This window comes from Numida meleagris, chromosome 2, assembly GCF_002078875.1.
Source record: "Numida meleagris isolate 19003 breed g44 Domestic line chromosome 2, NumMel1.0, whole genome shotgun sequence".
Lineage (NCBI taxonomy): Eukaryota > Metazoa > Chordata > Aves > Galliformes > Numididae > Numida > Numida meleagris.
The window spans coordinates 101845943-101873541 of record NC_034410.1 but is presented as its reverse complement, the minus strand read 5'-3'; the positions used below and the strand labels follow the sequence as shown (position 1 = coordinate 101873541).

General features: G+C 38.2%; 1 protein-coding gene across 4 annotated transcripts in view; it reads right to left on the bottom strand.

Moving 5' to 3' along the window:
• LAMA3 (laminin subunit alpha 3) overlaps positions 1-27599 on the bottom strand; it is a 111856-nt gene that overhangs the window by 5584 nt on the left and 78673 nt on the right. For all 4 annotated transcript variants that reach the window (XM_021387339.1, XM_021387340.1, XM_021387342.1 and 1 more), the window contains 27 exons: positions 26833-26942; positions 24820-24900; positions 23337-23443; positions 20619-20669; positions 20088-20239; positions 19492-19602; positions 19276-19387; positions 18533-18700; positions 17212-17408; positions 15660-15776; positions 14996-15150; positions 13658-13799; positions 13023-13122; positions 12385-12501; positions 12122-12301; positions 11150-11292; positions 9941-10117; positions 8512-8663; positions 8251-8413; positions 7638-7771; positions 6986-7130; positions 5543-5662; positions 4498-4622; positions 4071-4191; positions 2772-2912; positions 1882-2012; positions 890-1021 (listed from right to left, as the gene is read on the bottom strand). In XM_021387339.1, the coding sequence (XP_021243014.1) occupies positions 890-1021; positions 1882-2012; positions 2772-2912; positions 4071-4191; positions 4498-4622; positions 5543-5662; positions 6986-7130; positions 7638-7771; positions 8251-8413; positions 8512-8663; positions 9941-10117; positions 11150-11292; positions 12122-12301; positions 12385-12501; positions 13023-13122; positions 13658-13799; positions 14996-15150; positions 15660-15776; positions 17212-17408; positions 18533-18700; positions 19276-19387; positions 19492-19602; positions 20088-20239; positions 20619-20669; positions 23337-23443; positions 24820-24900; positions 26833-26942 (3584 nt within the window). The remainder of the gene's footprint in view (positions 1-889; positions 1022-1881; positions 2013-2771; positions 2913-4070; positions 4192-4497; positions 4623-5542; positions 5663-6985; positions 7131-7637; positions 7772-8250; positions 8414-8511; positions 8664-9940; positions 10118-11149; positions 11293-12121; positions 12302-12384; positions 12502-13022; positions 13123-13657; positions 13800-14995; positions 15151-15659; positions 15777-17211; positions 17409-18532; positions 18701-19275; positions 19388-19491; positions 19603-20087; positions 20240-20618; positions 20670-23336; positions 23444-24819; positions 24901-26832; positions 26943-27599) is intronic.

Sequence of the window (27599 nt, the reverse complement as noted above, 5' to 3'; positions counted from 1 at the left end):
ATTTAATCAACTACATACTGTAAAAACTGTGTTCTGTACAAAATGGATTTCCCAGTGACCTGATGTTAAAATACCAATTTTCATCTTTTGATGAAAAATTTACATTCAACACCGCAAAAAACATTCACGTTTGTGGTGGTTCTGCCCATTTCCTTTCAGGTTTAAAAACAAAAAAACATGAACTATGATGCTTCCTTCTCATCTCTTCTAAACACAGTCTTTTGTGCTAAATGATATCTACTTAAACAAAAATGAGCATTAAAAAAAGCAGTCCTGATTTAATACGATTTCTGGATCAGACTACGAAATTTTACCAGTTAGTATGTGCGTAGCCAGGCAGATCAAGAAAAAAAATGGAAACTCAATAATTTACCCCCCTCTGTAAATTAGACATTGTAATGAGAGCTGTCAAAGCATAAGAGGCCCATCACAACTTCATAAGCAGTTCTGGTATTAAAGCCAAATTATCAGAAAGATTGTCAACACCCATTTCCTTTGCGGATAAAGAATAATATTAAATAATACTATCATTTTATAGGTCATACAGAGCATCTGTAATGATTAAATTACAAAACACTTCACAATTGAGAAAACGCAATGAAACTCCTTGCCCATCGTTTTTCTGTGAGAAGAGTGGTAGAGCTGGGAGCAGAACCTGAACTTGTTTCAGACAAAAATTCCATTACATCTGAACAACAGATTTAATTACAGGTTGATACCATGTGTGATCTGTCTGGATTAAAGAATATTTTGTGTCAGCAGAGTTATGCATTCATGAAGGTTTCACATGCGTAGAAGAAAAGCAATTTAGAAAAAAGTTCTTTTAATATAATTAAAAAAGGAAAAAAAGACAAAATGTGTGAAACTGAAAATCTACCAGGCCAAATACCTTTCTATAAAGACATTAGAGATGCAACCTTCAAAATCATCTCCGCCAAATTTTATAGGCTGAATTAACGTCTGTGACCTCGGAAAGTCAAATGATTTTGAATCAAGGTCATCATCAACCAACAGTTTTACTCTGAAAAAAAAAAAGCAAAGAAAAAAGAGCATGAAATCTAAAGAAATACATCCATGAGTTTAAAAGAAATATTTAAAAAAGAAACGTTTGACTGGTGTGTTTTCTCACTACACTGTAAATACACTGGAGCTTCATTAGTTTACTAATGGGATTCTTTTCATATACATTTATAATGAATTTAACTTACGTGAAATTACTCTGCTTTTTGGTGGTAGATATTGAGCAAGAGTTGTCTTTAGCTCTTCAGTCCTACAGTGAAATCCTGATCCAACTGAAATTCATGCAAACTCTCATTGACAGCTATGGGATAGGATTTTGCCCTTTGTGTCGAAACAGTGCAATTCACACATTACCAACAGCAAGAACAGATAACGTTGAACGTTATAATTACCCAAAGTTATAATTATTCAAAACTTTCCTCTGTAATTAGCACTTAGTTCATTTTATGTGTGGCACAGAAATCAATGAGATTTAGGAGCTTTCCTGTAAATTGACCTTTCTGGTATCTATGTAATAAATCATGATTGAAAAAATAGACAATATTAGCTTCTTCTCTGGACCTGTAACTACCTATGTTAGATACATTTCTAACTTACAGTGATAAATGTAAAGGCTATGAGGTAGTGAAGAGCTTCAAAGCTCCAGCTTGGCAAGTAGACAAAACTCAATAAACAAGACACACATATTGATGTCAGGTGAAACATCACAGTTACCTATATGCACACCCATAGACCAAAAATCTCCTTTTGCCTCATTATTTCAGCATGCTCTGCTGCCGTGTACCCAAATTACAAGTCAGACAACATTTTAATCTTTCTCCAGCTACAACATAAAAGACTGAGATAAAGGACTGGACTCACGTGTCAGCTTTTCTCGTTACTGTCACATAATGCATTGACCCATCTTCGTATTCCTTGTTCACTTTCATTTCATTCTCTCCTATCTTTGCATTTACAAAGCCAGGACTCAGATAGATGGTAAGAATATTAGGCTAAAAAAGAATTGCACAAAATGATCCTTAAATGCAGATGCCTTTTGTTCTCTATGATACTGTCATTAATAAAGTTCTCTGTGGTCTCTTTTGAAAGATAAATTTTCTTAGACTAAAACCGCATTTCACAGTCGTCTAGTACCAGATTTTACTCCCAGTTCTTCATGATTAATACAGTTCCTATTCTCTCTTAAATTACCAAGCAATTATTTAAAATACTTGTTTAAATTATTTTTACAATTACCAGAGGACTCAGTTTTTCCTTTCTTAAATCTCAAGCGTGTACTCCCATATTTACTCCTCCAGCCAGCAAGAATGGGGTTCTGCTTGAACCTTCCTGTTTTCTGATGGAACACAGCCCATATCAACCTTTTCCTCTGCATATTTGATCACAGTAACATTTTTGTGTGGGCAGAAGGCCAGTTTTACTCTGAAAATTTCCAGCCAACTGTATTAGGCAACAGTTACCTTACTGGGATGGGGGTGTTGTGATGCATAAACTATTTTACAGAATTCTCAAGGTTAAAGATCAGTTACTCATGAAATTAACTGTTGCTTGAATTAAGAAATTTCCAGGATGAATTTCTCTGGCCTATGGCATGCAAGATGAGAAGATGTTTACAGCAGCTATTTCTTGCCTTAAAATATAGGAATTTGTGTGAAACTTACTACTGACACCAAACAGACATGGTCACAGACAAACACAACTGATCCAGAAATAGAAATGATCACATATTCTAAGCTGAACATGTTTCTTACCCATAGATTGTAACTTAAGAGTGTTCCAGTCGATGCCGTTGTTCGAAAGCCAAAGCCAACTTGGAAATCACTGGGAAATGGGAAACCCACTGCACTCAGGCTCAGCGTGCCCCTCTTGGAGAAAGCTGCAGATCTGACAAGCTGGGAGAAAGAGAACAACTTCAGTGGTTTTCCTTTTAATCTGAAGAATTGGCAACAGGAGACAATAAAAGCACTACTCAACAAATTGCGAGCGGCTCCAATCTGAACTAGACATAAGGCAAACTGCAAGTACAAAATTCCAGTACAGAACAGACAGACTGAATGCATTCCAGTATCATTAGCTCTGATGTGTGTAGCTCCTACAGGGAGATGAGGCCTGCTGAGCCTAACACATTGCTCATCTCTACTGTTTGCATTGACAGAAAAGTTTTCGCATTCAGGAATGCAAAAGTGAGCAGCTGGAGGAATGGTTACTACACAATAAGCTATGTAGATGAGCTACATATCTGAGTCTATGTCAGTCATAAGACAAATTATACCTGAGCCTTTTTGAACAAAATGCTTTCTAATACAAAGAAAGGAAGTTATACATATACAGACAGAGAAAGAAGGCTAGATTTTCTGCACAGAGAAATAACCTGTACAGTAACTGGCCTGTGAAAGGTTTAGATGCCAAAATGGGAATGAAAATGCCAGGACAATGCCATAGTAGAAAGGTCAAATGTGGTCATGGGCCATGTGAATAGCAGTAGGCAGAGGCAGACGCATCAATTTTCATATCTCCATGCAGCATAGGGTAAGCCATTGCTGAAAAAGCCACACTGTCCCATTTTAAAAGGAATGTGGCAAAACTCATGGGCATACAGGAGATTTCACAAAACACAGGTGGAGCAATTGCCTTTCTATGAGAGACTGTAGTGGGAGCTCAGCTCTGTCAAGGAAAAAGATTGAGAAGTGACTTAATTATGAAGCATAAACACCTCAACAAGAAGAAAGATCCTCAGCAGTATTATTAAGTGACTGCTTATTGTAGCCCAATAAATAACAGCAACTAGAGGCCAACAAATCCCCGTGGTAAATGTGAATTCTTAATAGTACACAGTATTAAGAGGATGGACTACGTACTGGCGCAAACTATCACAGCAGGAGTGCAATCTCTTTTCTCTTTGTATCTTCACACAAAAGGTGGTTTCTTTCTTTGCCATCGCATGATAACCAAAGATAATTTTTGATATAAGTAAAACAATGTCCAGGTTTTACAGACAAACAGGAGTCTATGAACTCTACCAAAAGTTTTAAAATAATGCTGTTAGTTACCTTCCAGTCATCTGAACATTTCTTGCTGACACCAACAGTCTCATCAAAAATAACAGATGCAGTCTTTGGGCTTTTCACATTCTTCATGCAGCCCCGGAATGGAGGTACAGCTATATTAAAGCTGGTTTCAGGGAGTGGAAGGAAAAAAGAGTTCAGTAGTCTGCTATTTCAAAACAGACATCAGTATAGTAACCTGCAAATGCTGACAATATAAGAATTAGAAAAATAAAACGAGCAATCTTTATTGCACAAACATACTTCATGCTGATCAAACTTGCTCCTCAGGGCACACTCAAACTCACCATTAGCCAAAAAATCACAGATTATGATTGTGATACACAATACAGGGTATGAAAGAACTTGCCTAGGGAAAGAGGTTACATGGAGTTATTGTACAAAGTACTACAGTCTTTTTGCAGTTACTCACCGTTTCCGTAGAGAAGATGGAATTCCACCGAGATAATATTTAGTAAAATTAAAGACTTTTATGTTGGCTTCAATATCAGAGCTGACATAAACAATATTCTTATTTCGGGCAATCAATACTCTAATCTGAAATACATGAACAATGAGAATTACTTCACTTACTAGGAACAAAATTATTAAGCAGATTACATTCAAAGAGCAAGATTTAGCAGATAAAATTTAAAGAGTAGGACACAATTTATTTTTTCCTCCTTCTGTTTACTACTGCTCTGAACCAAAATAGCAGTACTAGATCAAGGGTACTTGGCAAAATTTAGGGATTTAGTCAAAGCAAATGCCTACAGAAAATGCTCGACTATTCAAATAAAAGGTGAGGTTTTATTATTCTTAGATGAGGTGTATTTTTAGGACAACCTTCCTAACACTCAAACATTGCCTTCCATTTGCAGTTGAAGATTCAGGAGCTGCTGCCTCCTGCAAAGTCAGCTGACTGGAGGCAACTTAACCCAGCGCAGCATAAAGACATCTTCTAGCAGTCACTGCAGCCTACACTATTTAGTTGGAAACGTAAGAAGGGGAAGAGGGAGAACAAATCAAAATAGCAATCAAAGATTTTAACAATGTCTTTAGTATTTCATGTTAGTAATTCTATAAAACAGCTGGACTGAAGTTAAATAGGTCAGCAACAGTACAAAGACTACAAAAAAGTAACCTCTGTTACTGTTAAGTAGCCCCTAAAGAAATAAACCTTTATATGGTAAAAACACAAACCTAAGTATTAAAATAACATTGGTATGTACAATGGTCACAAATCTCTTCACATAAAGCAATGCTCTGACACAGAGGGCTTGATCCGTTGGTGACTGCTCTATTAAAACTGAATTTACACACAGGTAAACATAACAGTAGACTGTAAAGACTTGCGTCCAAACTAATCCTCAACACAAAACAAAAACTTCACAACAAATCTTTACAACGTAAGGTTTAGCTCCAGATAATTTATATTTCTACAAATAGCAATCGTTCAATTGCTTAAAGTGACTTACTTGTTTATACGTTCCATCATTTAAAGTTACATTCTTTTCTATTTCTTTTGGAGGCTCAGAGTCAATTTTGTATCTAAAAACCGGGTGGCCATTTTTAATGAGAACACTGATGTACTGATCCTGCAGCAAGAAAATGCACAAACTGCTCAAGATTCCATATTTATTTCAGAGTCACACGTATTATTGTAATGTAGCTACCTAGCTGTTTCAACCTTATTCCGGTTAAAAGCAAAAAACAAAGCACAGTAAAACTTATAAGACTAATTTTGAGTACTTTAAAATCTTACAAACAGATATAGTATCAGCTCAAGATGTAGTCATTAAATCTCTAGAAGACTTTCTCTCATTTCAGGATGTTTACTGATTTTCTTTTTTCCTCAACAGAATTGAGATATTACTAGACAATATCACAGTGATAGCGATCACTCCTATAATACTAATACATAAACAGAATCACCGCTGTTGTAAGCAATTTTCACTGGTGTAAGTGACCATGGTGTCACCATGTCACTTCCTAAATTCTCCCTTTCTCTAGATTTGAGAAAAAAGTACTTGCCCTTCTGGAAGATTTTAGTATTTTGAGACTGGTTTTCTTCAAGTTGCACCCTCCCTGCGCCACCCAAGTCCAAATCCCCCACACCACCTATCAGAAGAGCTATGTAGAACTATTTTCAGTCAGCTTTGACGAAGTGAGTATTCAGCAGCAATTAAACACCCAGCAGAATCTACTCATCTGCCATTTGGACAAAAATAGCAGTTTCAAGGAACTTTACTACAGTTACAAGGGCTGCTCTGAAAGTAAAGCCTCCTATTTTATGATAATGGCCTGCTATATCAGAGGAAAGGAATGACCCTTCTGGATTTCCTAGAACCTGGATATCAACTCTGACCGTCCCATCGCAACGCTGACTAAGCTGAAGGCTCAAACTCCCAGAGTCAGGCCAGAGGAGAAGACAACCTTTCTCCTGCAGCACAATAACACCAGGCCTCATATCAGTTTGAAGACTGTGGAGCACGTTGCCAAGCTTGGTTGGACTGTCCTATCACATCCACCATATAGTCCAGATTTGGCACATTCTTCAACCTATTTGAGTGGATGAAAGATGGACTGCACAGACAACATTTTCCTAGCAACAATGCTGTCATAGCAGTTGTAAAACAGTGGGTCACCATCACTGGCGCAGATTTTTACGGGCGCAGCATGCAGGCTCTTGTTCATTACCAGCATAAATGCAGAGCTAATGGTGGTGACTATGTTAAAAAACAGTGGCTGAGAATTTTCTCTACCAAATAGTGTTATTGTGCTCTTTATATCTTTTGTAGTTTCCATGGAAGCATTACTTTCAGAGAGACCTGCATATTAGTAAATCCAATGTGGTCTCAAGTGAGTGAATTTTAAAAAAACTTCTTGGATGCTTAAACAATGCAGAAGCATTTTAGTACCTCATTTGCTGCAAAAAACACTATGCCTTCATCTGCAGTAGTCTGAATTGTCTGCTCGTAGCGTGGATTTGCATTTCTTTCTTTAGATGTGACACTGGCATAACCAGTGCCTTCAAAATAGTTTTGGTCAGACTCTTCTTTATACCTGTAATAATTCAATGTCACAAGTGTGAATATATGAGAGTAAAATCTATTACCACATGGAGTTACTGTCGTTAATATTTTTAACAAGCTAAACTTAAAGCATTTAGTACAGAGCCACTAACAGGGTCAAATTCTTATCTAATCCAAGCAAAGGAAAAACCTTCTACTGGCTTCTATTGGTTTTATGTATGATCTTTAGGGAGGAACAACTGATTTTAAAATAGTTAGTGATTGATTTTTTGCATTTAATGTAATACTTATCCTATAAAGGAGCTGTATACATTAGTCCATTAGACCCAATTATGTCTGTGTATTGTACCATTTAAATTGTTGGCCAGTGGACTGAGATTGCTATAGATCAGGCCAACTCTGGTGATTTTCTCTATGATCTGCATTAATGACCAAGATTTAGAAAAAAATCAATGGTGTAAGCTTATTCCGGATGTTAAAAGACACGAAATTCTGGTAAAGTCATGGAACCATTAATCTCTCTGCATTTGTATCATACCTTCTGCAGGGTTGCACTTCAGTGGTATTGAGATTAAATGTCCTCTTGAAGTTGTAAAGGCTGATAATATTCTCATTTAAGTTGTCTAATTCAATGCAGCCTTCATATTGAGGATAGTCTAGCTTACGTGGAGGCTGCAAAATAGTGTCATTAAAAAACATGCTGTCAACATCAGCTGACAAAATTTTACATTGACGCATAACTGCCAGGACTTACTGCAAATATTAGTAAGATACAGAATGTTATTCTAATATTAAGGAATTATTATATCTTTGGATATAATAACCAAACCATCTGATACCACCCCAGGAGTACCGCAGCACAATTTAAAGCAGAATCGTATGAGTGGGCTAGGAAGAGTAATCAGCAGGCTGGCAAGTTTCATAGTGTCCTTCGAAGATCAAAAAACCATCATATTCCCTTCTTTGAGCTCAAGCAAACTACAAGCCAGGCAGCTTCTGCAGGAAGTAGCATTTCTTTGCACCCACTCTATTCTTGCTGGCGTGAACAAACTTTTACAGTCATTGAGACTGCTAAGTCCAACCTTTACTTGTAAGAATAACGGAATGATTAACATGGAAATCTCTTTAAAAGACTGAATGGCTCTTTGTACCCTAAAATCCGGTGGGTATCCTCCAACATAGAAGACAACAGTGCTGGGATCAAGATTGAGGAGAGTGTTTCCATCTCCACTGCTTGCAGTCAAAGGCGTTTCAAACACTGGAGAAGTTGATGTTGCTGCTCTGATGTAATTCAGCTTTACGTATTGGTAAATTCTAAAACCAAAACAAACAGGCAAAATATCACGTCACACTAATAAAAGATATTCCAAGCAGGTTTTGGAAAAGACTATTGTGTGCTGTGGATCTTCTACCTTTCAAGCTTAACTTGATCCATAATGGCTTCCTCAGTGTCGCTTTGCATCACAAGTGGATCCACAACAACTTCTGCTTCACGATCTCCCAGGTTATAGACACAAGTGAGGTGACCATCTTTTACTGCCATACCAATATACCCCTTAGAAGCCTAAGAATAGCAAAGCAAATAATCATTAATAAATGACTAATGTTAATGAAGTTAGAATACGACAGCCCTTCCTCAGGGACACCATTGTATTGTGAATGAGTCAGAAGCAATTCATCTACCCAGTGATGAGAGTTTTATTAAGTTTATCAGGTTTTTTTTTTTTTTCTGAGAATAATAAATAGTTTGGAGAAAAAGAGATTAGCAGGTTAGTTCATTGCTCTCTACAAATTCCCGAGGAAGGGAAATGGACAAAGAGGTGCGAATCTCTTGTTGCACACCAACATTGCCTCTCTAAACCATGACCCTCAGTACTACATCTAAATGTTTCTTGAATACCTCCAGAGATGGTGACTCAGCCACTCTGTTCTGACCGCTCCTTCAGAGAAGAATTTTTTCTTGACATCCAACCTGAATCTCCTCTGGAGGAACTTGAGGCCATTCCCTCTCATCCTACCACAAGTTACGCGGGAGAAGAGGCCAACTCCCACCACACCACAACCTTCTTTCAGGGAGTTGCAGAGAGCGATGAGGCCTCTCCTGAGCCTCCTCTTCTCCAGACTGAACAATCCCAGCTCCCTCAGCTGCTCCCCATAAGCCTTGTGCTCCAGACCCCTCACAGCTTTGTTGCCCTTCTCTGGACAGGGCATCTTTTCATCAGGGGATAAAAAGGTGAAAGCCTATACACCTTAACTACTTTTATCAGTTTTCTGTCTATGAACAAGACTCACTAAAGAAACAGCTGCAAACAAGAATTGAAAACACATAGTTAGGAACCCCATGCAGGAGATTTTTTAAATGATGGTGCCTAAACAAGCATGAATGCACAAGCAACTCTGTATTATTCCGCATATTCAGAAAAGAAATTAAGAGCTGAGGGGCAACTGGCCCTTTTTTTTTTTTTAACTGTGAGTTTCTATTTTGGTTATGTGTGTTAAAATAAGAGCCAAAGAAGCAGGAGTAGGGCCAAGTTTGTGCTGACTGCTGCAGACACTGATAGTTCTGACAAGATTGCATGATGATATTTATGACTGAGAAATAAATTCCAAAGGAGCTAAACAGCAAAATATCAAAGACCAAAGTAGTCAGTCACTCAGCAAGTTACCCTGCCAGTGGAGGAATGAACTATTCTTCACAAAATACTTATTCCACCACATAATGGCAATTATTTAAAAAAAAAAAAAAGGCTATCAGTGGTTATAAACTTCAGTCAAAAAAAATTCTCTCTCAAAGCATGTTGCCTATTCTAAAAATCAAATTACATTTTAAAATATACCTACATCTTTATTGCCCAGGTACAATACAAACTTATTTGATGCCCTTTGGGGGACATCTAATCTTTTCTGAGGTCTCTGGAGAAAAAAAGTAAGTGAAGTATAGGCTTTCAAATCTTCAAGGTTGCTTGGGGGTCGAACCTCTACACCAGAGCTGCCATTGAACCTCATAGGAATAGCAACCTGTTAAGAAAAATAGAATTCAGTACTTTAGAAGTATCTATTACTACTGCTTACACTTATTTCAATGTTCTGTTTAATTGCTAAGTAACCTACTACCAGTCACTAAAGACTTAGATTCTGATCATACCAAACAATATAACTAGGAAACGGAAGGGATGACACCACATTCTATATTTTCAGCACTTAACACAGCACTTTTTTTTTTTTTCTTTTTTTACTCCAGTCATTAACCAACCTTAACCTCACTTCTGTTGAATAATTGTTACTTTCACTATGTGTATTGGCAAGGATGTGCCCTGCAGCTCCAAAGAGGAAGCCTATGAATTATTTAGATGTCTACATACGTATTTTGGTGCTTCACTTAGCTGGACTGGACTGTCTGTTGGAAATTATAATGCACCTCTGATAATAATAAGTATGTATCCTATTACTGCTATTTACACTATAGTCAGAAACTCTTCTTATACATTGCATGTTATTTGTGTTTACCTCAGGGATGTTTCTGCCGCCATCTGAGACCATTCCATCCATTGATACTGCTAGTACAACTACTGCAGTTGCTTAAATGGAGAAAGGGCAAGATGCTTATAGCTGATGCCTAAAACATGAAGGCAGATGGAGATACAGAAGCACAGGGCTGCATGTTTTCTGGAAATGCCAGAGTTCTACTGGGCACAAATGGGTAGATATCCCTTCTCTAGGCGGCAGAGCTGACTCTGCCCCTGCTGCCAAAGTCACCCCATTGTAACTTGGAAGAAAAATGGCTCTTGAATAAACAAGATTTGAAAAGTGATGTGGAAAAACAGACTACATGAGAAGGATGAAACTGGATGCTACTGCATCCATCCATTCCTATGTATGAATTATGCTTCTCATCAACATAGTAAATTTAAGTGCTGGCTGATGCTGTTAAATTAAATTTATGTCTGATCTTTCATACATGTCTTAACAAAATGATTTATAAAGAGAAACAAAAGCACTGCAGTGTCCAAAACACTAAGATCAAGCATGATTGCAATGTTCAAGACAGACCTTATTTGCAGCATCTCTTGCCTGCTGAATCAGCTCTCTTATGCGGTTTACATTCTCAGAGATGTTGCTTATTGGCATTAGCTGTTGGTTGATACTCTCAATCTTGCTGAACAGATCTGGAAGTTGGTTTGTCAATTTTTTTACTGTAATGGAAAAAAACCCCACAACATTAAGGGTAGAATGGAGGAGGAAAATACGTATAAATATGGGATATGAATAAATAATAATTAAAAAAGCAGTAGGGTGATAACAGAACTGTTTTCATTAGGATAATGAGGATAATGATGAGGATAATGGGCAGCAGAGAGGAGTCAGGCCTATGTGCATCCCCTAAGTAGCATGTTCTTCTGCCACTGTTGGAGAGAGAATGACAGCATAGGTGGACTGTTGGTCTGACCTAGTAGAGCATATGTTACAGCCTTCTTTGCTGCAAAGATGCACTGCTGGCTCACACTCAACTTGCTGGACCCCGAGGTCCTTTTCTGCAGAGCTGATTTCGAGCTGGGTAGCCCCCAGCATGTCCTGGTGCCTGAGGTTCTTCCTCACCAGGTGCAGGACTTTACTCTTCCTTTTTTTGAACTGCACGAAGATCCTGTCAGCCCATTTCTCCAGTCTGAAGAGGTTCCTCTGGATGGCAGCACAATTCCTCTGGCATAACAGCCATTCCTCCCAGTTTTGTGTCATCAGTAAAATTATTGAGGGTACATTCTACCTCACCATCCAGGTCATTCATGTTAAACAGCACTGGAACCAGTGTTGACCCCTAGGCACACCACTAGTTACAGGCCTCCAAGTCTTCTGAAATGAGTCACGGTGTTACGTTTTAACACAAACCGATTCACCTTCCGCAGTGCCTGCCCCTTTTGATTGGCAGTAGAGGATGTTCAGAATACTAGCTTATGTTAGATTCCCAATTTTCAGATGACTAGCAGTGACTTAGCAAGAACCCTCAGTAGAAAACAGAACACTAACCTGAATTGTTTGCTTCTGTCAGTGCTTTACTGAAGCCAGCACTCTGTGTGCTTCCATAGGTACCCTTCATTTTTTCCACATCTTCTTGAATTGGGAGCAGCTCATCCAATACATTAGTTGTGACATCCTTGGCACTTTTTACCATGTTCTTTGCACTGGTGATGATGCTGTCAATGTCATCTGAAAGGCACAAAAACGCATGTGCGGATTCTTACAGTAAATGAAGAAAGAGGCAAAAGAGAAGCGATGAGTAAGTATCTGACCTCTGTTTATCCCATTGAGATTATTTTGAAGAGTAACAAGATCAATTTGTAGTGTGTTCTTCTTTCCATCGGTGACTCCAAGTCTTTGCTTTATGTCTTCGAGGGTTGGACCAATAGCTGCAAAACAGTGAAGGGCCTGTATGAATGTTACACAGAAACACCACCTCCCTGTTGGCTGGGTTGTGTGGCAGCACTAGTCTGTACTTATACACAGTTCATGTCGCCACTGAGGTTTGAATGCACTGTAAAACAGGTGCAGGGCTAATGATTTCCTGGGCCTGAGTGCTGCGAAGGAGTATAGATAGCACAGTAGAGGTGAGAAATCCACTTTCTTGCCTTTTTATTCTTGGAAATAACCATCATAAGTGTCCCCCAGTAATGGAACTTCCTCTTTGGATGTGCTACAGAGCTTTGTGGAACTGTGAAGGTTTGTGATTTAATGAAAGTTTCTGATGCTGACCCATCATGCTGGAGGTATTTAAAAGATACGTAGATGTGGTACTTAGGGACATGATTTAATAGTAGAATTAGCAGTGTTATGTTGATGGTTGGACCTGATGATCTTAGAGGTCTTTTCCAACCTAAATGATTCTGTGAGCCTATGATAACATTCCTGTGCTCACTTTATTTCTTAGTACCTTTCAAAGTCCTTTCAGTCTCCTGCGCTTGATTCAAGAGCGTACTGCTCTCAGCTTTCAACTTTGCAGCTTTTCCTGATAGGTCTTCTCTCTTCACAGTCTGGTCACAGAAACAGAGTATTGTAAGACTGCTTTAATAATTATGCTGACATTCAAAAAGTAAAAGAGAGAGCCCAATTCAGTTTTTAAAAAAACAGCTGTACAAGGACAGAGATTTCATACAAAGAACAATACCTTAAAAAACAATTAGCTGTTAGATACTAATCCTCTGCTGAAGAGCTCATGGGTATTACTAGTGCAAAGTAAAAGAGAATAGCTGAAATAGCCCTCAGTGATTACTAGGTTTGCCTCATTCATCTCTCTATTTTGCACTGAAATGGACAAGAGTTCAGATGGACAGCCTCATCAGAAAGGCAGTAACTAGACTGAACTGTGCTGAAGCAAGAAACAAGAACATGAAGAATAGTAGCTTCCCCATATAACGGCCACAAATAAATACAACATGCCAAGACAAAGAGGTCTGATGTTGGTGCTTCTCAGATACTGAAAACACAAATACCAAACCAAACAAAAAAACAGCACACATATATATACACCTCACTGCACCATTATTTTAGCTGCTTATAGGCACTTACCGATAAAGCTGAGTCAGCTGCACTCCCAGCTTTGTTGGCTGCTTCCTCTGCAGCTTTGATGGCATTGATAATATTGTCATAGGCAGTAGAAGCTTCCACAGCACAGCCTACCAGCTCATCCTTTCTGGCATTGTTCTTTATCCTGTAGGAAACAGGATGAAAAAATGTAGCCTTCTGCAAAAACTGTGGTCCATGAGAAGAGACTTGAACCAAGTATTTTCTAATTAATGCCAGTATGGGAAATGTTCTTCACTCAGATCTTTCACTTCAAAATACAAGATTTCAATATATGAAATGATTCTTCAGAATTTGGGAAGAGTTCAGGTACTTCAAAAAATATGACTGCAGACCTCCAAACAGTTTTTAACTGATTGGGATGGGGAAAATTCCCCAGGGCACAAAGCCAATAAGCCCCATCCATCACAGCCCCCCAAATACAGCTCAGGTCAGAGGATTTGGAGAACAGCAGCTTCCAGATGATCTCTGGCTGTTCCAGTGCTCTACAGAAGTGGTGGATGGCACAGGCAATGGAGCAACTTCAAGACCACTTGTGTTTTTGCCAAAGAAACAGTGCACTAGCCCTGGAGTCAGAAACAACAGACAAAACCCTCTTGTACCCACTCTCTGTGAGCTATCTGGAATTTAATTTTTTTTGACAGTTTCTAATTGGTGTGATAACAAAATGCAAACAATTTGCACAGAAAAAAAATATTAGGGTTTTACTTTTTTCGTTTTGTCCTGATATACTGTGAAAGGCCTTCAAAACCTCACTCACATTTCCAAGGTAAAGTACAAGTAATGGAGAAATAAATGAGGGAGAAACACTTGATTCATATCAGGTTTCTCACATTTTTCTCACATTGCCTTTCCAGAAGATTCCTTGAAGGATGAGAAAACTCCAGGATTCTTTTCCTCTCTAGAGCTAAAAAGGCGTATCTGAAGACTGCTAAGATAGCATTTCTTACAATTATTTACCCCAATTCAATGACATCAGAAAGGTATCCCTGACTACAAGTACAGGAATTAAAATCATAAAAAAATATACTGTAAACATTTATCTGCTCTCTACCTAAGGATGATCACTCATTAATAAAAGGTTGATTAAATAGTTAGTACAGTAATATGGAGTTATATTTCCTGTAATCAGGAAAAATACAAGAAGACTTGGATTTGGGATGAAAAAAAAACACAAAAACCTGTACAGAAGCAGACTAAGACAAAAATTTTTTTCTTCCCAACTTTGCAAATGGTCATTAAAGCAAGTGAAGTTACACACAAAGCTTTGCAACTGTGAACATTATGTACAAAAATGGCTCATTTACAGGAACAGTAACATACTCTTCCAGTTGTTTTGCCAAGTCTTGCAAAGATTTGGCATGTTCCTCAGCCCTCACCACCAAAGGTTCTTTGCTTGCTGATAAGGAGCCATTTGTGAGCTTCCCATTCATATCCTTCCTTGCTCCATCAAGCTGAGCAGACAGGCTTTCATATTCCTACAGGTTTATAAAGAAAAAAATAGATTTATCATCTTCAGTGTTATGTAAATCTCACCCCTGAGAAGACTAAGGAGAAAAATAATCCTTTCCAACCTACTCTGGAATTTGTTGGAAACAACTGCTACTCATTGCATTATCTTTTTATATAATGGATGCAGAAGCACAAAAACTGACAAACTAAGTCAGAGGTCTCTTTAGCCTAGCATACTGTCCAGGTAAAAGCAATTGCCTAGAAAGAAATACGGGAACAGCACAATCACCTATGATATTTCTCAAAGATACTCTCTCAAACTTCAGATATCCACAGCTCAGACACATAACAACCCTTAACAAGCTGCTCTTCCAGAAACTTATGCAGGCAGGCTCCTTTTAGAATGTGCTGAGATGGCAGCCTTTTTATGAGGCTCAGCTAAGCCTCATGTCCCAGCCACTGAGCTCAGCTACCCATTAAAGCGTCAGCAAAGCACCGGATTTTTTTAATCTTAACCTAAATAGGTTAACAATACCTCTTTGCTCTGCTGCAGTAATCTGAGCATACTGTTAGCTTGTGTCAGGGAAGACTGGGCAGAGCTCAAAATATCCAAGATACTGTTCTGTTGTACAGTTGTCTCATCAATTCGTTTCTGAGGAAAAACAAATGGTCAAATTAAGAAGCAGGAAAATCAGATCTGCCTAACCTAGAGCACAACAGGGGTTTTTTTTGCTTATTTATTTATTTAATTTTACAAAGACGCTACTGCTGTGTTTATCTGTGTCTAGGATCTAATCCTACGTATTAGAATAGTGACAAAATTCAGGAGTGTGCACTGGTATAGCATATAGCTCATCAAGACAGCTGAGCAGGAGACCACAGTAGATCAGTTATTATTGCTCAGACAAGCTAGAAGCAGTACGTGTCAGCCTAGGTGAACAGTCAGGGAAGACCATCTAAGGGTTTGTCCTTGCAAACCTGGAAACTTTAAATACAGTTTCCAGGTGACAAACCTGATCTTTTCCATTCTCTGGAAGGCAGAAATAAAATCTTTAAACCATCCCTTCATCTGTGGATGTCACTATGAAGGAGGTGTGCACCCTCTCCATTTTACCTTCTCAAAAGCTCTGAGGGGAAAACAAATGGAAGTCCGTGGTCTAGAACAGTAATTGTGACAATTCACAGAGTAGCTCTAGGGTAATGGCACACCATTACATACAATTAGACAACCAGTACTGTGGGTAAGGGTATTAGCCCTCCTCAGCTGTGTTTCTATCATTGTAACAAGTTAGGTCTCCGCTTACAGGGAAGCATAGCAGCAGATTTATGACATGAACAGACGCATCCATCTTTTCAGACAACTGTGCACACTCAGGTGGCACACATATTGTGTAGTCCATGCACATAAAGGTGCGATTAAACATTTGAAAGGACAGTTGAACATAGAAATTATTTTGCTCAAGCGCTGTTAGCAAACTGGCTAGACATGAGTGTTCTAAAACAGTGACATTTCAGCAGAAATACAATTTGTTGAAAAGAATTCATCCTGAAGCACACTCATATCTCTTGTACTTAACAGCTTGAAAAATCAAGCAGAGCTCAGGAGTGGAAGCATTGTTACGTTTCCTGTCACGTTTCTCATCAGACCTCAAAAGCGGTTCTGCGGACTATTAATCTCAAATGATTTAACAGTATTGGACACATTTTCCTCATCTTTTATGGCTTTTAGAGCCAGTTACATCAAGAAACTTACTATGGGAAGTATATCAGAATCAAGAATTTGATCTAGAGTAGGAAACAAAATCAGTGGCAACTAAAGAATAATGATCAGGTGGAGACTCCTTCTGCCCTCTCATCAGAGACACATCCTTATCACACTGTTCTTGGTATATCAAAAGGTCACAGGTGGGAGCAGACTACATTTATACCTGGTCGTACATACATACATACATCAAAAGATGGAAAGAGACCTTGGAAAAAAAGTCTAAAGAATTAGAGTTACTTGCTTTTGTACAGTCAAAAGCGACAATTAAAAGTAGTTCTTATCCCCTGAAATTTAACTTCATTATCTCAAACCCCAGCATTACCTTAATGTCTTCCAATAGAACTCCATTCTCTCTGTTTAAGTTTTCAGCTTGTTTGGTTTGTCCTGTTGCCTCATTCAGAGCTTCACGAAGGTCATTAAGTTTGGATTCATATTCATTCAATGAATCCCTTATAATTTTAACAAGTCCATGATTTTCTTGGTGGTACTTCTGTAGTTCATTCTTAACACGTGCCAGCACTGAATTATCAGGACCAGAAAGAAAAGCTTTGTTCAGAGAAGAAGGGAACTGGAACAAACCACCTTTAAAAGGGCCTGACACTTAGGGTTAAAAAACTATGGTTGCAGAAATTACAGAACGTCCTTTGCAGCACTGGATCCAGTGTTACTGTAGCAGAGATAATATTCAGCATCTCACTGGATTAAATTTGCTCACAAGTTTGCTGCTGCAGACTCAGAGCACAGATCAATGTTTATTTGGCTATTTCCAAATCAGATAAGGATGAAGTTGATCTTCTACAAATACTTAATTGTTTCATTTCATCACCAATTTCACCTACAGTGCAGACATCTACATTTGAGCTAGACATCAAATCTTCCTCTGTAATCAGCTGAGATACAGGCATGTTTCGCCTCACAGAAAGCAGAAACATAAAATAGGTCAAATGAATCACAGTCTCAAGGATGTCCATTTCAATGCCTACATGTGAGGATTCAGAAGTTACTCGAAGGAAGGTATCAAAGTTCAAAGTTAGGGGAAATTAACATCACTCACATGGTCTTTCACATTTCTCAACTACAGCGCTTGTTAGGAGATAAGCCTGTGACCTTGCTAACCTCGCTGTTATTAACACAAGGTTTATGAATGTTCCAGCCAACTCCGTATGGAGAACATAAAATGGACTACAACTAGTTAATGAGAGAACAGAAAACAGAAAACTAGCCCAACTATCCTTGTATGATCTGACCCATGTACTACTCTAAGAGCTTCTTAAAAGCTGTTGTTAAATTACAAGTGTAATTTCTCTATAACAGCTGCATGTGCTGTATCATATATATTATAATACACAGAAGTACTGGATAACTATGTATGATTGGCTACATCTTCACTGAGATTCATTTTATTATTAAAGAGGGCTCTACTGGGTTTCTTCCCCAGCTCAATTCAGTTTATTTCTAACAAAGTTAGAAGGCCTTTAAATCTCCTCCAGAACTACCATTTTCATTTTGTCTAACTGCTACAAAACCCAGCAGTACCCTGCAAAATATCCCTCTCTGTATACTTCATCCCAAACAGTCAACACTACTTCAGATTTGAGATTGACCTTTCTAGAGAGTAAGTAGCTTAGAGAACAAGCCCTTACACAGCCGAGCTTCTGTTCTCTCCTTCTCCGCATCTGCTTGCAGTTGGCCAAAGTTGCGGTTCCGCATCTCTCTCATCATTCTTTGAGCTTCAGCCAGTTCTTTGGCAGCATCACCCGAGGGCAAATCGTTACCTTCTGAGTTCGTACCAGCTATCTGTTCCAAGAGCACTGAATAAAAAAAAAATTTTTTTTAAATGTAATGACAAATTCAAACTTAGGATACACCATGCAGAAGATTCAAATGACAGGTCTGGTCTCTTTTCCAAAAAGACATGCCTGTTCCTGAGTCCTTTAATGCAGTAGATCTGTTTTGCACTAACTGTACTAAGCTAAAAAGTATCTGTGTTAGCAAGACAACATCAGGCATGAAGTTTGTTCTGAATGACCAAATTCAGCAACTATGTTAAGCTTCTAATTTAAGAAAGCCTGTAATAGCAACAGAGAAGGAAATAAAGCTTAAGTTAGGATAGTCAATTAAGTGCTTAAATTTCCCTCTGATAAAGTTTCTCCATACCTATTCACTCTAAAGGGAAGGCGGGCTTCTAAGTTAGCATTATGCATTAAATTCCTAGTAGGAAGAGTGAATTCCACAGCTAGGTCTAACTTCTGATTTCTTAAAAAACAAACAAAAAAACAAACAAACAAACAAAAAAGAAACAAAAAAAAACCACAACTCCCACACTTAATTAAGAATATTGTTTTAACGCAACAAAACATATTATGGAACTATAAACTATTTTTACCTTGTATATTGTTGACAACTATTTGTATTCTTGAAACCAAATCCTTTCCTTTTTGGTGAGTTTGGCCAAAATTATTTAAGAGTATCTCAGCCGCTTTATAGTTCATTTCAGCCTGGCAAGGGAAAAAAAGATAGTTTAAAAATATCTGGAGATATGTAACCAATAATATATAGTCAAGAGGTGTGTATTTTTAAATTAATATGGTCAGTCACCTACCTTTTCCTGGAGAGCATTTACATCACGATTAAGCTTACTGAATTCTTTCTCCAATTCATCTGCCTTTGAGCCCTGGTTATGTAAAATAGAACGGTAATTGTTCAATAAGACCTGAAAAGAAAAAAGCCAAAATCCAGTGAATCACCGAGACATAGGAGATAACGAGCAATTATCAAACCTGATCAACTGCTGCCCAAGAGCTGGGCTTTTCTTTCTGTGAGTACAGCAACTGCTGATCCAACTGAAGAAAATTCCTTTAGTATGAATTTTGGCATTGGTAATTTGGAGTTGTTTTTTTCTTTTTTGGTAATGCAGAGGCTTGAAGTGCCAGAAAAAAAGATAAGACCTACAGGAAATCCTCAAAGATAGAGCTTTCAAGGCTACCAGGCCTCAGAACAAACAATGATGCTGAGTCCCTTACAGACCTCTGTGCTGAACTAACAACTTTCTAGCTACAGGTGAAACCCAGTGCCGTCAGAGTGCAGAATTTGAAATTCAAAGTTAATGTGTGTTTCCCTACAAGCCGATAAAAAAGATGGCATGCTCAACTCTTATCTGCTTAACCTGAATCAACTTTTCAGTTTGCTTCACAGTACCTTTAAATCTTTGATGCGTGTTTCCAAATGTCTCATCTGCTCTAGTGTGTTGGCATCCGCACGGACATTTTGCAGCTGAGACTTAATCAGCTGAAGTTCATCACCTATTGTGCTCAAATCCTTCAGCAATGTAATTACACAGCTATCACAGGCTAAAGGGAGCGTAAGCAAAGGAAAATAATACATATTATTGTTAGTTGTGCAGAGAACGTTTCACTGAGCACATTAAGAGAGATGCAATAGAAATTCGATGCTTGTCACCTTCTCTAAATAACAAAGGCAACAACAAAGCCCACGGCATTAAGGAAAGTGCCAAATCCAGAAATGAGGAGAAAGAAGGCACCATCTACATCTGGCTAGCTGACCTCTTTCATCATTTTTGCCAAATGTTTGGTTGAATCTTTGCTTTTAAAACATTAATTACAGAACACCACCATTTCTTTCCAAACTCTGTCATTCTTAAAAGAGTCATTGGTGTATTGTCAAAACCAGCAGACAGCAATCCATGTGCAATTCTATGTCGTTACTTACAGTCACAATCTTCACTGGGATCCACATCTTTTGGCTCATTATTGAAACACTCTGAAATCCAAAGACAATCACCAGTTACCAAAGCTTTCCATTACTGACTGAGTTTTTAGCCTCACTTTTCTCATTTGGCTGATACTAAAAACATTGCGCTATCCTTTCATAAATCCATGTCCACTATGAAAGAGCTAGAATGTCTATAAGGCCTGAGCATGCTGAAAAATTCAGCTCTCACCTATGCTTTGATGAGATCAAAACCTTTTTTATCCCTCAAAGGGAACATACTGTAACCCCATATATATTATACTTATGTAAAAACAGGAGTCTCTCTTATATCACATGCGTTGAATGTATTCCTAGAATTTGCCTAGAGTAATAACTCTGTGATTGGAGCCAAGACTATACTGCCTATTAGTCAAAGCATTTTACCCAGGGCATAGGTGCAAAACAGTTATCTACTACAACATCCACATTCAAACCACAAATTTGAATTCCCACAAGGATGTCTTACCCTTTAGGTACTGAGGGACATTTATAGACTTCTTTCATATGTGCTTCCACTTGCTTGTTTAAGAGATTCATCAGCCTTGAATAAAATCCAGATTGTATGCGTGGAAGGAGGCACTATACATCACCTCGGGCATGGTGCCTGGGCCATAGATATAGGTAGTATGCAACAGACATTGCCCTCATTGCCCTTCCCAACAAGCTTGCACAAGCAACTGTATGTTCAGTGTGTTGTTTTGTTTGTTTTAAAAATCTCATTATAAGAAGCTTGATACTTTCCAGGTGCGTGTACAATCCTAACCCAGGATTCTAACTTCCATGAGGCAGGATTGGAAATGCCTCCTAAAAATGCCTTTATATAGGACAGGAAACTCCCTGTCTTGGTGTGCAAGTCCCTTTTACAGATCTGGTCCTGCTGGCTACTGCAAAACTCTCTGTGCTGCCAACTCCTGTTGAAAATGAGAAGGGTTGCGCACATCTTTTACTCTGAATTAAAAGGACGCACTTGGCATAGGCTGCTGCTGCCAATAGTCAACAACAGCTTGTAACTGTGAGAGGATACAGTGATAAAATGGAATGTGAAATTTAACAGCAACATGAAACAGCCTGGAACAAAATGCCTAGCTGTGCCATTTCCTTTGGCGCTTTCACATTAAGTCATCAGAAAGTTAAGTAGTAGCAGTAGCGAGTACTGCTGCCAGAAGAAGGCAAATCACAAAGAATGTATTTTTAAGAGAAGGAAAGGAAATTATTCTAAATGCAAATACATAAGCAGTTCTGCTGTTGTATAATTCAGGCTTACACCAGATACATTTCAGCTCTTGCCATGAAGTACCAATTAAATCAAACTATTATTACAGCTCGCGAACAAACAACATCAGCCAAGAAATGATAAAATGGATCTGGCCAAGTGCCGAACATCACGCACATAAAGCCTGCTAGAACTTGCTGTGCTGATGATCACAGAGGGTTTTATTGCTAATGTGGAGAAAGAGATGGCTGTCTCCATCTGATCAAACTGAAGACAAACTTGCTTATTGAATTTTGCCCTACGGATTAGTTTGTCCTTGCAAACTCTTGCTTCAAGAAGAATGGAATGATAAAACATCAAACACTGCTTGGATCTGTTCCACATGATGTATAAAAATAATGAAGATTTATTACTTGAATGAAATACAAAATGAGAACTACCTATTGAAAAATTGCACCAGGTGCCAACAGCAGTTCACATCATTGTTTTTCTAATTTCTGTGACCAGAGAAAGCTAAGGTGATCCTTGCAGTCATTTTAATGCAATATGAACAGTAGTGCAGATAAATGAATAACATGCAAATCTTAGGAGTTATTAGTTTGACACATCACTGAACACATCAGAAAGAAAAGATGCATCTGTGGAAAGAAAAGTGTAACTTTACCAGGGAATGAAAACTCAGGAGAATCAAGGTTCTTTCGAAGAGTAGTGGCTTGTGTGTTTCTAAATATAAATTAGTATCTTATCTGAAGAGACCGAGGTGAATCGAGGTAAAGTCAGTCTGAGGAATGTAGGATAGGGCCCTTTACTTCAGAATTGTAATCTATAAAGCAGGTATAACATTATACCTCCGGCATTATATTCTTTTAAGAGCTTGTAGTAGTGGAGCGTACATATGACTGACACTGGAAAAACCAAGGATGCCTGAGATTGCATATAGGTGTATAGCAGGATTTATAAAACAGCCCTTCTGAGTAAGATGTTTGACTTTCACTGTGAACACATTTAGCTTGGATACCTAAGAAGGCAGCGTCTGATGCAGACTCTGAAGATATCACTAATCTGTCCCAGATACATTTAAAAAAGACACATTGAGAGTGTTTGTAAGATCTGTTTCATAAGCTCATAACACAGAGTGGCAAGATGTGACTTGAGCATGTCAAAAGAGGAATCCTAATGAATCCAAATACGTGACTGTGAAGCTGAAAAGCAAAATACAATCAATACTACTTATGAAGTGAACTGTATGATAAAATGGACTGCAAGGGTGAACTCAATGACTCAGAACAATCCTTCTGTTGCTCTGCTCTTATGTTTCAGAAAACCTTCCATTTTGTTGAAAACGATTTACATTTCTTCTAAGCTGAGATCTCTTCTTCCATTCAACTTATCTAAGTACCTTCCCTCTTTGCTTCCCAGAGAGAAAACAACACTCCCTTCCACATCCATAGACCCTTGCATACCTCCAGTCAGGCGGTCACAGCTAGCCAGTAGTCCATTATTGTTACAATTACATTTCTGACAGTAGCCTCCATATTTTTGTGGATTTCCAAAATATCCTGGAGCACAGCTAGATAAAGAGAGACAATTTTTTTTTCCATTAAATATATGAACCCACTTTTGTCAACTACACTTTCACTTGACAAAAGCAAACAAGTTTTTCCCTTGAAGAAACTGTCAGGAACTTCTGATTTCATGCCTTGACTTAGACAAAATGAAGGTATTTTTGCTTTACAGTATCCACTGCACTATGTTAAAAATAGCTTTCAGTACTGCAGAAATTTTTCTAAAAATAAAACCTCCCACAATGCTCATGCAAGAATAATTCATTTCATGTGTAAAAATACAATGCACACAGATACATACATAATGAGAGAATTTTACAAGACCTAACTGGGCCAACAGCATCATTTTGATCTGTGATCCCACCAGAACTCACATATTAACTAGGGTCATACTGCAAATACACATTGAGTTTTCAAACAGCAGAGGCACTGAACCCTTCTCCTGAGTGATACCTCCTTTTGCCATCTGTCAGCAAAGCAGTCTGTGTGAGTGCTCCCTGAATATATTATAAGTAAAATATATTGTCTGGTCTTGATAGCTAGTATTCCTGAAAGTAATTCTGCTGTAAGAGCTATAGGAGTAGTAATGCATAAATCAAGAGACTATGATAAGGAGCTGAAGTATGGCCAGGTCTGGAAGAGAAATTTATAACCTACAGCTTAGATGTCAAATGCAACAGTCTTGAAGTACAAGATAACGTGCTAGTGGTGGTATTATCTTCAGGAGAGACATCAGGACCCATTGGCCTCAAGTTTCCAAATCAGATGACTCTGTTATGCTGAAAATCCTCTAGGATTTGAAACTCAATAAAGTTGTTTCCTCTTCCTGCTTTAAATTGCTATGCTGTACCTCTTTTGCTTTATCAAACTGTTGTAACATTCCAGCAAAAGAGATGGCTTCAGTATTGCGTTTGCACACTCCAGCTGGGAAGCTCATCAAAATGATTTGCGACGAAGGGTATAGTGTTAAATGTTACATAGTTGCTACTGGTAACTAATTAAGAACACTGAAGCACCATAAAGTAGGCTGGGAAAAAAATGGGAAAATGTTTTCAGTTGTAACAGGGACAAATTAAGTAGGAGCTGTTATTATTGGAAAGACTGAAGGATAAGGCAACATACAGGGCACTTCAGCAAAGAGGCTGACACTTCCCTTTTTGGTTAAAAACTGTGTATTCACCAAACAGTCTCTAGAGAACAGTTTTCTTAAGGCAGCATTGGGTTTATACCTACAATTATACAATAGCACCACACTATAGCAGCTGTTTATACATATTCCTTAAGTGTTTGCATATTACATACATGCATACAACTATATATAACACAGACCTCTTTTTATGGTGCTTCTCAAAGACCTTGGTCTTGAAATCAAGTCACTTACCGTTCACAACGAACTCCAGTATAGCCTTCTTTGCAGAGACATTGAATTTCTTCACCATTTGCCACACAGCCAGTTGCAAACCTTCGAGAAGTCAAAATACTTTTGTGAAAACATAATCAAACAGATTTTACACTCCAGAGACTAAACATAACTGATTTTGTGATTAAATGTTTTTCATACCATCAGTTTATTCTCAGCTAATTTAATCATCCATACATCACAGAATCATAGAAACACTTGTGTTGGAAGGGACTTTAACAGTCATCTAGTCCAACTACCTTGCAGTGAACAGGGACACCTACAGCTACATCAGCTCTATGCAGTTATTGTATCTTACCAGGCAAGAATCCATACTGTGTGCTGAACAAAGCTTCTTCCTGTTCAGACAGCTTTTTTTTTTTTCTTTTTTTAAACAGATTGAAACATTAGAGGTTATTTTTATGTATCTAATAGCATTTTTTTTTTTTTAAACTTAGGCAGAATGGAGTTGCACACCAATTTGGGGAGTAGTTCTGATAACACAATGAAAATTTTTGCCTGTTCATTCTGGAAGACTTGATTACATTCAGATTTTTCTTGGGAGGAAAACCACTATATGGCCAGTGTTTGGTAAGGAGAAGGCAGAAGGTGAAGAGGGGATAGGCTGTAATAAATAAAAGGGTGAGGTTTGTTAATCAAATCGAAACTCAAGGGTTGCTTTGTAAAAGCCCCCCCTTGTCGGGACGTCCAGTAACCTGAACAGTGTTGCAACCACGGGAATCAGAAAACCACAACCTTGCTAACGTCGCCTGGTTCAAGTACATGAGCGGCTGAAAGCAGTGAAGATAACTACGAACCTTCATCCCAGTGACCACCAGGAGGCAGATCCCGACCCCCCCCCCCCCCAGCAACAGCCCGTGCAGACGCAGAAGCAAGGCAGAGTACCCCGAAAGGGCCACGTATACAGGAGATAAGGCCTGCATAAAAAAAGGGCTCAAACCCCGTTTAGATTGCGAGCCGTTGGCAGAGCGCTGACTCCCCGGCCGCCCAGCGCTGTTTTGCTCACTTTGCCGCTTGCTTAGTTGAATAAACTCTCTCTTGCTGCGTTGAAAATTGAGACTGATCTCATTTGTTGCGGGATTTTTATGACATGTTTGCTACTTTCATTTTTTAACTTACAGTTGCATAAAGCAACTCTGCATATTAAATACAGATGTCTTCAATAAGAATTACAAATACTTTGAGTAGGCGGAAAATTGTCAGCTCCAGTAATGCCAGGTGGAGGGCATTTTCTACATAATAAATGTTCTTTACCACTTTAATGTGCATCTATAAAGTTACTGCAGGTTTCGTGCTCTCTTTAGATATTTCAGCACTCTTAAACCAAAAGATGAGTAAAAATATGTTCTTTCAGCCTCAGGCAAGCACCTGCAGAAGAGGCCAATGCTGTCAAACACAGATGTACTGGAGAGTTCTCTGATAAATGAAAAAGCTCACTGTTGTCTGCTAGCGTAAATCTGTTACTTATGGCTACCTGGTGCTTTTATTAGTATCTTGATTTTCTGAATTCATCAAAAACGCTTCTTTCACCATTACCACTTATCTCCTAGTTACATGGTGTTAAATGTGAGATTAAAGATAACGTACACTTTGCATTCCATTAAAAAAGATTCTAGATATGCTTAGTAATGGAAAAGACTTCCATCCTATATTACTCACTATGAAGGGGTTACTCATGTTATTGAAAATAGGCACATTGCAAGTACCAAGTCATAGCAGCATGTCTTTGTGTTTCAGCAACTGAATCAGAATTGGAATATTCAGCTTATTAAAATAGGCAATGCCATGAGACAGAACACCAAGTTACCACTGGTCTAATATCTCAAATGGGTCCGATGCCCCACTATGCTGGATGATATGTGAATATAAGGAAAGATCATTACCTTCTCACATCGGCAGGATTTTGTTCTCCCCTCCCCCCCAGCCCCCCAACCCTTTACCCTCTGCTAGGCTTCTCACAATATTTTACAGTACCTGTTTGTATAAGGGCAGGGACATACCCGACAGGAACCTTGAGTGGCATCTCCAAAATAGCCATCTTTACAGAGCTCACATTTTTCCCCAGCGGTATTATACTGGCAGTTCTTGAAAAGGAAACAAGACAATTAACAGTACTTTCTTACTCAATATGGCTTTCTTATCATTTTAAATAATTACAGCAAATTTACTTAGAGGATACATTATTTTCCTTCCACATAACCGAGCATTTTTCACTGAACTACTTTCACTACCAGGATAGACTGATCTTAATCATTCTCTAATTGTAGGAAGTACATTTTACTCACTATTATGAAAAAGCAACAGATAAACAAGCAGTACAAAATATAATTTTAAAGAAATTTAATCAGATGCATAGTTTGTTAATGATCATTCCCTTTCAATGGTATCTATGAAAAATTCAGAGTTTAAATGCAACTTCAAATTTTGCATCTTAACACTAATTAATGAATTGAGCTCAAGAACATTCTTAAAAATCCCGTGAAATTACTATCAAAACTAAATATCTTCTCAGATTCAGATCAGAATTGAATTTCATGCACTTTCTCCAATGTATACATAATTTGTAACCTGGAATAACTGGAATAAATAACAAAAAGAAAGGCCTGTAAAATGAATTTAAAATGATACAATTGAACTATTTTTATATGACAAAATTGTGGGAAATTATAATTTAAGAACATTCTTATTCCTGCTGTTGTCCAAATGTCAAACATACATTCTGGGGAGAGGATAAGCAACTT